This window comes from Sphaeramia orbicularis, chromosome 6, assembly GCF_902148855.1.
Source record: "Sphaeramia orbicularis chromosome 6, fSphaOr1.1, whole genome shotgun sequence".
NCBI lineage: Eukaryota > Metazoa > Chordata > Actinopteri > Kurtiformes > Apogonidae > Sphaeramia > Sphaeramia orbicularis.
This window is the reverse complement of record NC_043962.1, coordinates 19717894-19730415: the sequence shown is the minus strand read 5'-3', so window position 1 is coordinate 19730415 and position 12522 is coordinate 19717894. Positions and strand designations below refer to the sequence as shown.

Here is a 12522-nt window from a genome sequence, read left to right as displayed (position 1 = left end):
CCTCGACTTATTGTTTATACATGTACATTACACACAATGTTACATAAACATTTGGTAACAGGCAGAATATTGTAAAAATCTGGGAGTTTGGAACTAAAATTTGAACAATTTCTATAATATTACGTCTCTTATTATTAACACAAGTACAGATGACAGTGAATCCATAAATGCACCAAACATTTAGTAACAGGCAGAATGTTGTTAAAATTGCACATTTGGGGTTGTTCATCTTTTATTTATGTATTTATTTATTTGCATTTTGTTGCGAAAGAATAGTTTTGTAAATGTAAGTATTTTCACAGTGTAATGTAATTTTTTACTCTTAAATTTTTTCAACATAACTTTTCACAAAGAAAATTTGTCATTGTCATTAATTATAGGTTATTGTGTTGTTATTTTTACTTGAGATCACATTGGTCTGTGTGTGGAACCTGAACCAAAATGATTTTGACAACCTTGACTGTTCAGGTTAATTTTTGCACTTTCATCCCGCGGGCCAGAATGGAACCTTTTTGGCGAGCCAGATTTGGCCCCTGGGCCGCATGTTTGACACCTGTGGATTATGTCAAAGTATTGGTATTTCTTCTTCTTGTAGGTAGAAAAAAAAAATTCTTATCCACAAAATGTACTTATTGCTCTATACTCTAAGGCAGTGTTTCTCAAACTGTGGGGTAGGCTTTCCAGGGGGCACGCAAAGGCTTGCCGGGTGGGGTCGGGGGGCATGGGGTCTCACCTGGGTGTTTTTGTTTTCTTCAGGTTAGAAACATGCAGCAGGTGAAACAAATGTTTGTGTTGGAGCACCCTGGAGCCATTTTAGGGATGTACGACAAACAAATCTACTGCTATGGTGATCTGTCACTTGACTAGACAAAGAGTTTAGGTTTGGAGAATGGACAAGGATTTGACTGGAAAAGAAAAATGTGCAATGTTTCTGTTTTTGCACAGTTCGTAAGGTTTGCACCTTAATGGTCTGAGTTGTGCAGTGTAAACGGGCTCATTGCAGCCACTGAAATTGTTAAAATGTTCATCTTTGTTACCAAAATTAGTTTGTTGTTCTAAAAAACACCTGCAACTATTCAGACCTTAATGTGTACACTAACAGTAAAAGATCCTAAAGCTTTGTGATTTTGATTTCCCATGATAAACTGTAGGTTAAGTCCTCATTTGTGACTAAATATCTATTTGCACCTGGTTTGAAACTGCAATTAGGATTTTTTTTTTTTTTTTTTTTGTGATGAGCTAGAATTACATTTTAGGAAATTTGAAACAGTATACATTTCTGTCCACATTAACAGAAATTGAATAAAATTGAAATGAGCATTGTTCTGCCTTTGAACTCTCCAATCCCTTGAGACTACTATTTCAGGGTTACCAGGAAAGCTCACAGTCCACATTACTGCTCAGTTTGGTCTTATGATCTTTGTTAAAGTGTGAACATGAGATTGAGAGCACCATAAAAGAGTCTGCATCCCTGTCCGTATTTAAAAAGCAATTAAAACAAAAATTGCTTGTCAAATATGTTTAATTTTAATCTGTGTTATTGTATTTTTTTCCTCATGTGCCTGATGTGCTGATGTGTTGATACTAACTAAATTCTATATTGTCTGTATTTATTGGAATGACCTTACATCGTTTTTAGAGCAAGGGTTAGGGTTTAGTTTAGTTAGAAATAGGGATTGTTTTTCATAATAAATTGTACTGTTTTGCTTAATATCTTGGGCCCCTGTTTATAAGCTATGGATAGCTTCTGAGGTTACTCTTTTTACAAAATCATATCTTGCTGGAAATTATGAATACAACTTGTATACGTATTTTAAATGATTTGTAAATAAATGTGAACTGAACTGAATTGAACATAATCAAGAAAACACACAGAGGGTCCTGACCACCCTACAAACAGCCAAACTGTAGATGAGTTAAAACATAAGCATTTGAACTCCTCATCAAACACAGTTTCATATATATTTGTTAGATTGTAGTGACAACAACTCCAGCTGCCTCTAAAGCTTTTATTACAACAGCACAGGAAAGTAGAAAGAGGAGTCTAAATGCCAAATCTATCTTTAGATGCAACTTGTGGATCTGAGCGACATAAAATAAGGATGACAAGGCAGAGTCAGTGTAAGAGATGAGGCTCATTGGAGCTGACATGCTGAAGAAAATCTTACATTACCACAGTGCCCTTACCTGACCCCTAAAAACACCTACGTATTGGCCCGGGTCCCAAGTGTGTAGGCTGGCTCTTAGCTGTAATATTAGGACTTTCTGACATTTATCTGTCATGTCTGTGTAAAAAGCCTTTGTCTCATGAGGCAGAAAAACAGAAATGGCATTATTAATTTATTCTTTGGGGAAGCATTCAGCTAAGTCTACCTGCAGTGTCAAAGTTGCTCTGAATAATGCAGAGGTGTGCCAGCCCAGTCCTCCTCTGCAGCGTGCAGCAAATTTTTTACTGTTTTGCTCCTTTTGATCTCTCAATTTGACTAAATGTCTATTAACAATTCACAAAACAATTTTATCTGAAGTGCAGTGCTTAGAGCATTTGTCAGATAGATGATGAAATACATATCTTGAAAGAAATAGGCTTGTGAAACACAAATTCTTCCAACCTGTACTGATATCAGCTCTTTCACATGATACAGCTGAATAACATAAAATACTATTGGAGCTGCTAAGCCAGAGTTAAGATGAGAATGGTCTATACTCCCTCACACATGCCTTCATATGCTTCATAATAAAATATGGTATTTTTAATCCCATTTTGTCAAGTTGTAAAACACACAAACATAAAAGTTTTGCTCCTTTTATATTTTTTATGCATTGTACCAGCAAGCAGTTTATTATGCAATCCATAACATTTTAAAACATTGTGCCTAACAGTTATTTTTGTGGTCATTAAAAACGTAAGTGCTTTTAATACATTTAAGTATATTATGAGACATAAAAATAAGACAGCGGTTTCAAAAATATCTACAGAGATCATTTATCCTCAAAACACAACAACAAAAAACTAGTACCTCTCTCATGGAAAATTCTGCACGTCAGAAGCTGAAAAGAAACATTTTTATAGAAACAGGAAATGTCCATAGATAGACGAGATATGCAGCAGGAAGTGACATAACATTGTTGCTGGCCCTTGGAGGAATGTACAGTGCAGAAAAGAGTTCATCTTCCGTTGCTTAAATTCCTGAGCATTTGCTAAAATTGTCAAAAAAAAAAAAAAAAAAAAAAAAAAAAAGGAAAATTATAAATGTGTGGTTAAAAGAAATATTCCAGTTTCACAAAGTACTGGCCAAAGCTAAGTCGATTCTACTGATGGAAAAAAATTGCATAATTTAAAATTGTGAATGGTACAGAAACATACATGCATCCAGTGCATAAGTTTTTACAGTGCATACAAATACTTCTTCATTAACACCATTGCACAGTCCAAATAGTAAAAAACACATTAAGCAAAATAGTTAGATGTTCTGACCATCTTCAATAATATGACAAAATAATATGTTATTGTCTTTATCCATTTAGGCTTCAACAGTGAAAAGAAAAAAAGAACAGTGCCACCCACTGGTACTAAAGCGCAGAGGGTTCAGGATTTATACAAGCCTGCACTTTACATTTTTTTAAATTCGCAACTTTTTCCTTATCACAAATGTCTGTAATAATATTTATACAGCATCCAGCACATTACCTGAGTATAACAATTAATCATCAGCATCATATACAGTAATAAGTAAGCAGAGAAATAAAATAAACAGTAGAAGGACATAAAAATAGCCAATAATAAGAAAAGCTTCGATATTTAATCTGACAAAATTTTCATAAAATATTTTTGGTCATTGATTATACCCTTTTTGTCCCTCCATCAAACATTTTTTTCACAAATAAATACCACAAGAGTGACTTTAATCCACAATGCTACAGAATTTTTAAAAGTGGAACTGGTGGATTATAAAAATAAATACATTTGTTAAAAAGGCTGGCTTCCCAATGAGAGAAGGATGGAAGACAGGTGCTGCTTTGGAGCCTATGTGTTGTGGTACCCATTCTTGGAAAAACCTTGATTAGGTTGGACATTCTCATAAATAGAGAGTGCAGCTGTGTTTTGATAGATCAGATCCACGTTGGTTCCAGTTCTTGATCTGATGATGTCCATTGCACATTGGTTTAGGAACACATACTGGTCCTGTAGAGACAGTGTGTAAACAAAAATACACTAAAGCTGCAGGAGTCTGATTATGTAACAGCATAAAATAGCCTACATATGTGTATATTTCCTGGGTTGTCCTACCTCTGTCTGCACCATGAGGTTTCGGTGCATGCGCAGATCGTGGACGATGCCATAAATATCTACAATGTTTTCCCTTTCAATCTGGAAGATGAGACGATCGATGGCTATGAGAGTTCCAGTGCGTCCCACGCCAGCACTGAGTGTAGATGAGATGAACAGACAGACATGAGAGAAGAGGAGAAGATTTATTCATTTAGTTATTTTGGAAATAGTTACATGGAATTAGAGCCAGTATCGTGTGTGTGTGTGTTTTCTGACAGACCTGCAGTGGACTACAGTTGGAGAGTGCCTGGAATATTGGTCCATGTGCTCTCTAACCAAATGTCTGAAGCTGATAAGGAGCTCGGTGGTCTCTGGGACCCTGTGGTCTGGCCAGGCAGTGAAATGGAAGTGACGCACTGAACGGGTCTCTGCGGTTTTCACCTAAAACACAAACAACAGCTACAGATTGTATGCAACAGTAGGTGCTGTGTATTTCTATCCAAATGTAGTGCAGCTTTTATATTGGAATTTAACCCTGTAAAGCACAGGTGTCAAACATGTGGCTCGGGGGCCAAATCCAGCCCCCCAAAGGGTCCAGTCCGGCCCTGTGGATGAATTTGTGAAATGCAAAAATTACACCAAAGATATTAATCATTTTAGTTCAGGTTCCCAATTTAATTTCAAGTGGGTCAGATTAAAATACTACCAGAATAACCTATAAATACTCACAACTCCAAATTTTTCTTTTGGCAAATGTAAAAATTTTCATGTCATTTTACTGTATTTACACTAAAACAAACTATCATTTCACAAAAACGTGAATAACCTGAACAAATATGAACATTTTGAAATGTCTGAAGCGCAAGTTTACCAATATTCTGCCTGTTATTAAATGTTTTGTATATTTGTTGATCCACTGTGATCTGTAAGTTATAATTTACATGTATAAATGACAAACTGGGGCAGAATATGGTTAAAATTGCACTTAGTTTTCTTAAGAAATTTCAGTTTGTTCATGATATTCACATTATTTTAAAGGATAGTTGATAGATGTAAACATTTTGATCGAATAATTTTACTTTTTTCGCTCTAAAACATAGAGAAAAGTTTGGAGTTGACATTATTTATATAATATTATGTTATTATTTCATTGGTTCGGCCCACTGCAGATCAAATTTTGCTTAATGTGGCCCCTGAACTAACATGAGTTTAACACCCCTGCTGTAAAGCCTGAACCATTAAATCACTGAAAGGAAAAAATTCCAGTTCTTTGAAACTGGAGCTTTGATTGGTCCTTCTGAACAACTCCAACATTTTTTTTTTTTTAAATATCAATTTCAATGTATGAATTTCAATTTTGTATCATATTTGATATGTCAGGTCTCAATGCTCAAATATTATTTTTGAATGGACAAAAACATAATATAACACAAACATGTCTGATAAATTGGTAATTGCTTTTCAAAATTGGTAAAGTTCTGCCTCCTTCCTCATTGATGACAGTCTTGTAGTGACACTGGTAAGACCTCTGGTGAACAAATTCCTCCCCCCTGGTGGATTATCTGTGTATTGCATGTATCTAATTGTATACATCAGGTTTAAAACAAAAATCACACTGATCATGTAGAGGACTTTGAAGCTCATGTATCAGATTTGATACGTATGGAGTTATAGGGTTAAGCATGTTTCCATCCACTGCTGCAATGCAAATATTAAAAGCTGGTTCATCATCATGGTCAACACTGTGAGTCAGATGTAGTATTTGAAACAATAACATACTACCTTAAGTGCTGATTGAGAAGCTAATAAACATAAAGTAAGAGGTATTTAGTCACAAACATAAAGCTGGCGCTTCAGCTTTGTGTTCTGATACAAACCACAGGTCAAAGCTTTAATCTCATATTTGTCTCCACAACTCCTCATCATTTCTTGTACTAACCCATAAAGACCCAGTGCTACTTTTCTCTATTTCTAATCTTTCTTAAGTGATTTACCACCACTTTTTCTAATATTATCCTTTGTATTTTGCATTTTTCAGTAAAAATCAGGTGTTTTCCTACATCTATTTTACTGATCATATAGAATGTACATAAAAGCTCAGATTAAAGTTGAGTGTTATTATATCCAAAATAGAGAAAACTGAAGAAAAAGTGACATTTTCAGCAAATATGTCAATAACTGAAAGTAAAAACAAGCATCTCCAGCCACTGTCATTTATCAAACTCCATTGGTTTTACTGGTGAATCAGTGTTGTAGAAGGTGACAGTGTTTCCATGGTAACTACAAAGCCTATGAACGTCCAAATGGGTCATATCTGATGACAATGAAAAGATGACAAACTGTATTTTACACCAATTACTTGCATGTATTGATAGGATTACTGGATCAACTGTTATTTAACATTTTTATCGGTAAATAATTTCGGTTGCCGGTGGATGTTTGGGTCTGTATGGGTTAATTTAGCGAAAGTTGCAGTTTTCTTGTTGTTGCACACATTTAGACAGACATAATTATTTATTAATTCTGTTTCTTTGCAGTTATCCTCACCTTTACCAAGCACTGAACTTTTCTTTTAATTTCAAGCTTTTTGTTATATATACACAGGGTTTTATATAGAAAATGAAAACATAAATAAAAACACAAAGATGAAAATGCATTAATTTTCACCCTCTTAAAATGATATTTTGTCATCAGCAGACACTAATATTACACCTTACATTTTTAACGTCGAAATCCCTGATGGTCCAGTCTTCAAGTGGTATTTCAGAGGTGGTTGTCACAGTGATGTTTTCATAGTGCTTGGTGCCAGAATCCCAGTACTGCTCACATTTTACCTGTAAAGGAAAACAGACACCAGTTGAGCTGCAACAGGCTGAATATATTCAGAGTACATACTGCAAAATAGAAAAAAATCTGCATGCAAGTTTGGTTATGTCTAGCAGGCACACTACTTGATGAGAATAAAAAAAAAAGAAAAAGTAAAATTCCTCTTCCTTAAAATGTTTTAAGATGTTGGCTGTAACCTACTTTTCAGAATTGCCTTTATTGTCATTGTGTGTTTGAAATTAGAAGTACAACTCAAGTCAATGCAGCAATATTAACAAACACCAGCACTACAGAAATAAGAATAGAGCAAATATAAAATTACTAAAACTAAAAGTAAGAAAGAATATAAGATAAGAAAGCTAAGAAAATGTAAAAAAAAATTACAATTTAACAAAGTCACATAAGAATAGAGCTTAGTTGAAAAAAAAAAAAAAAACTGGATAAAATATAAATATGCACAATTTACATTATTAACAGTATGTGACAGTATGTATATCTATTAACAATATTAACAGTATGTATTTCCTATAAAAATAGTGTGTACAGTATATTTATTTAAAACTGTATGTATACCTATGAACCAGGTCGATATAGATACACACTTCATTTTTGAATAAATCATGTAAAGTTAATTATACTACATTATATCCTATATATGCGGCAATATAGACTATATTTGTGTCATCATCAGATTTGTGTGCAAATTCTTCAGTTTTATGTTACATAATGTATAACTGATGAATCTGCAACCTTTGGGTAAACTAAGAATCATTAATTATTTACAGCATCTTTGATTATGGTATGCGATGAGAACACTCAGTAATATTACATAAAGCATGTTTTTTTCTTTGTCTAGACCTATTTTTATAGAATATGATGCATAAGGACGTACATTCACAATCAGGACACTGCATTGCTATGTGTACTACTATGGCATTTTCTGTTTTATTGTCCTTTATATCAGGATGTCAGAACTGTTATGTTTGAGAAAATTCAATGTAAAAAGACAGATTTGTTTTGGATGCCTGATGGGGATATGTTGAGTTGGTTATTTGGAAATAAAATATACTGACTGTCAATAGAAACTTTGAGGTAGAAATGTATGTATATTTCTACTTGTAGGGGGGTTGTAATTATTCATTGTGGATTTATTGATGACTTAGTGCTCGGGTAGTTGAGATAATGATGAGTTGTCATGTTGTCACGGTTCATTGCACATGGGTTGGTCTCTTTGCAGAAGTGGACCAAATACATATTAAGCAATACTCAGTGGGTATCTGCACAGTTTGAGGATTGGTTTTGAAGGCCTATATAAAGGCCCAAAAAGGCCACCATTGTTAGTCCAGTGAACGGCATCATGCCACGTCTATCACATGAACAACGTCTCCGGGTTGGCACTGGGTATGGTGGAGGATGGTTTGAGCTCCAGTGATATAGCCAGGCCTATGTATGGGCTGTTCCCAACCCACAATCAGAAACCTGGTTGAACGCCACAACATGACAGACTCTGTTGACGATAGACCGTGTCCAGGGTGAGAGAGAGTGACAACTCCTGACCAGGACCACTACCTGGTATTGACTGCTATGACTTTGTGTTTAGCAGGTGCCATTTTCTTTTGTTAAGTTTTTTGTTTTGAAATTATTCTTGAAACTTTAGATTTTTGTTTCTGTATGCCAATATCCTAAACAAATGACTCATATGAGAAAATTCCAGTTTAGGGTTTCAAAATACAAATTATGTTGAAAAATATGGCCTCAAAGTTTTCATTGACTGTGAGTGTATATAGTTTGGCAAGATTTTTGAGGAAGGCATGGAAACTTAGCCAAAGAACCCTGTATCCTGAACTAAAAGCACCTTGTTTTATGTAATTGTTATTGGGGTGAGTATAGGCTTTATATGTTGGTCATCTTCCTGTTTTCAATGTCAGTAGTGTCATATAAGCCTATATGGGCCCGGCATGTAAGTATATGACACGTAATCTGATCTGAGGTGACTCATCTGCGCCCTGTCCTGACCTGTGACCCTGGACCTCCTCCTTCACCCTCATCTGTCTGGATGGACCCCCTCATGTGCCCCCACCCTACTGCATCTTTACAGACTGGAACTACATCCGCAAATGGACGTCCATCAGTCCTGGTTTCATCTACAGCCTGTCCATCCATGGGAGTGGAGCTCTCCTTTATTGTGGTTCTCCCTGAGGTTTTTCTTTTCCCACTGGGTTTTTGGGGTTTTTCCTTGCCGAGAAGGAGGGTCTTATGCTACATTCCAGAGTGCTGGGAGATGGGAAGTTTCCGATGTCCAGCTCAATAAAATGCATCAGAGTGCCTGTCCAAGCCGGAGGTCCTTGTTGCAAAGTGGGGCCAGTTCAAAGTACCCTGACCTCACTGCAAACTACAACATGATGTCAGTACAATAATGGCAGCACACAGTGTGCAAGTTCGCAATGAAGAAAATTTCACAATGTATAATTAGCTCATCCGTCATTTTGCTTCTTTCATCTCATTGGTGTATATGAGAACACTGAACTGTCGACAGTCAAAAGGCCTCTTCCGCAACAAAGCAAATAGCAGCTTAGATCTGTGATCTCCATGTTTGTTGTTTATGTTCAACATGGATCAGCTGGAATACTTGAGGTAGGATGTAGTCAACTTAAATGAGATATATTCTACCTCCCAGCACTCTGGAATACAACATAAGGACAGGGGATGCCTGGGACATGAACCCATTTCCTTCATCTACTGTTTATTTGACTGTTGTATATTTTCATACTCAACTAATTCTGTAAAGCCCTGTGAGCCCTTATTGTGATACAGGGCTCTACAAATAAAACTGAATTGAATTAAATTAAAAATTCAGTCATTAATTCATTTACTACTGTACAGTTTCTGAGTTCTGATCACAACGACGTACAACCCAAGGTGTGAATGTTCATGTCGACATGCTCGCTGCTACTCATTGTGGTGTTTCGTGTTCATACTCACTCGTCCCTGTTCATTGCAGCGTGTCAACATGACCAGAGTACGGACATTCTTCTCCCAGATCATCCTCCAGAACTCGTTGACGGTGGTGGGCAGCGGGCCCTGAGCTGCAATAAACTCCTTCCTGGAGTTGTAGCCCTGGAAAATGGAACAGAAGGCATTCAAACATTTATTCAGATTAGTTTTTATGAACCTGTTATGTGTGGAAGTGGCAGAGTAAGTAGAAGAAGAATGAGGAGTTAGGGTGGTTTAGGAGGATGTTTACTGATGCTGAAGCGATGACTGAGGCAGAGCTGCTTTAATAAGTGTCAGTACGCACCGGCATGTAGTTAGCATTGATGTAGTCGTCAAATGGACTCCCATGGACAATAGAGAGTTTCACCCTAGAAGAGTCGTCTAAGAGGTGAAGAAAATGGGTAAAAGGAAAAGGAAAAATCTTAGAGCGGACTTTACAGGCACACTCACACACTCACTGTTAATTTACATTTATGTGCATACTCCGTGTTATTGCACTGTTCTGAAATCTGACTCAGCTGATCAAAAACAGAACAATGATAATGACAGTGGATGAATAAGCTGGATGACTGAGGAGCGTTATGGCTAAAAGCAGCAGTGGGATGAAGGTGACTCACATGGAAGCACGTTGTTGTAGCGGTTCTTGGGCTTGTTCTCCGGATTGAGAGCATTTGTTTTGGACTGACCTGTTCCAACAACCTTCAGATCCTTTAAAAAAGACACAGAGGAGATGACAACTGGAAACCAGACAATAAAACCTAATATAATATAACCTGAAATTTTCATTTTAGCCAATAGTGATAAATATTTTTTCTCTATTGTACCAACACTAAAATCAAAAAGCACAATGTTTATTTTCTACATTACATCCTAATGTATTGTTTAATATCTAATGTGCATTATTTTTATATTTTCCCCAGTGCCACCGCCACGAGTACACACACACGCATGTACAACTTATTTTTCACTAGCCCTTTAGTATCACACTCCTGTCTCACCTCAAACTCTTCAGCAAAGCCACAGTTGGAGTCTGCTTTCTGCTTCTTGTAGTAAGCCTCATAGTCTTCCACCCTCACAGGTATACTCCTGCTCAAATGGAAAACCACAAGTTAAATAAATATAAGCATTACTGAGATGAAAACATATCTGATATTTGGCATATTTCAGTCTATACCTGTCTTACTATGTAATGATTTAATGGATTTATACTTACACTTTGGCTCTGAAATAAAAAAAGAGGAAAACACAATGTTGAGCAACAGTGTGAGGTTTAATTCCTGTCTATGTGTTTAAACCAGGGGTGTCAAACTCATTTTAGCTCAGGGGCCACATTCAGCCCAATAAGATCTCAAATGGGCTGGACCAGCAAAATAATAACAGTGAAAAAATTATTTTATGAAAATGTTTACACGGTTTTCTTAAAAATTTTGTTTCCTTAAAAACTTCGTTAACCCTTTATCGGTCAAGTGACGATTATTGGTCATTTCTGCACACATTACAAGACAGTGACAGCAACAATTACAGTTAGGGGTTTTAGAAAATACTGATTCTGCAATATATCGTGATATTTCATTTCACAATACTGTATCGATATTAAAAAGTGCTGTATTGATATTTTTAGGTATTTATTCAAATGCAGATATGGCTGAGACTAATTGTTGTTTTTTGGTTCATATCTTATTTCTTATTATTTGACACTATTTTATTAAATAATGGTTATTTGAAGCATTGTAAAAGGACTTTTTACTGTCTAAGAGAAAGATGTTAGTTCCTTTGTTGGGATTGCAAAAAAATAATATTATGATGTAAGTTATGAACTACTAGAATATGAACATTTGAGCAGGATCTAAATCTGTAATGTCTGTAAAACATAGCCGATTTAAGTTTTAATACAGGACAATTTTGTGAGATAGCATTAGATTCTGTTGTAATCAAATAAAATGTGTTTAGTATTTGTGCATATTTCTGGTGTAATTCAATTCTTCCAGGAAATAATCATTAAAAAAAAGACACAAACAAAAAAATTGCCTTTGTAACAGCATCATGGTATATCGTGATATATTGTATCATGATCCTAGTATTGTGATTTGTATCGTAACACCAGATTCTTGCTGATACACCCCTCTAGTTACAGTGAGGACAATGAGTCAACAATCTCAGGTCCAATGTGGTCTACAGGGTCTGTAAGGTCCACCTCTGCATGAACAGTGAGTATACCTGCTTTGTTAAGTACCATGAAGTAATGGTACTAATGTAAGGAATGATGTTCAAAGGGATAATGTGGATGTGGACAGGTGTCTGGATCAGCACTTGTTCTAATGTTCTAAAATACATGTTCTTAGCACATTACGCATGTTTTTCTTGTATTTTTTTTATATATACTTCTTGGAATTTTTTTTTTTTTTTTTTTTTGGCCACTTATGGGCAAGGAA

At 35.8% G+C, this 12522-nt stretch overlaps 1 protein-coding gene across 8 annotated transcripts in view; it reads right to left on the bottom strand.

The window, feature by feature from the left end:
- Positions 1-2729: 2729 nt before the first annotated feature.
- Positions 2730-12522, bottom strand: part of LOC115421492 (receptor-type tyrosine-protein phosphatase beta) — an 87636-nt gene continuing 77843 nt past the window's right edge. For 7 of the 8 annotated variants that reach the window (XM_030137397.1, XM_030137401.1, XM_030137404.1 and 4 more), the window contains 9 exons: positions 11304-11312; positions 11089-11176; positions 10708-10798; positions 10395-10471; positions 10079-10213; positions 6988-7104; positions 4551-4711; positions 4289-4424; positions 2730-4183 (listed from right to left, as the gene is read on the bottom strand). In XM_030137397.1, the coding sequence (XP_029993257.1) occupies positions 4025-4183; positions 4289-4424; positions 4551-4711; positions 6988-7104; positions 10079-10213; positions 10395-10471; positions 10708-10798; positions 11089-11176; positions 11304-11312 (973 nt within the window). In that variant the 3' untranslated portion in view covers positions 2730-4024. Of the gene's footprint in view, positions 4184-4288; positions 4425-4550; positions 4712-6987; positions 7105-10078; positions 10214-10394; positions 10472-10707; positions 10799-11088; positions 11177-11303; positions 11313-12522 lie in introns of those variants that run through there. The other variant, XR_003935689.1, reaches the window with a different exon arrangement.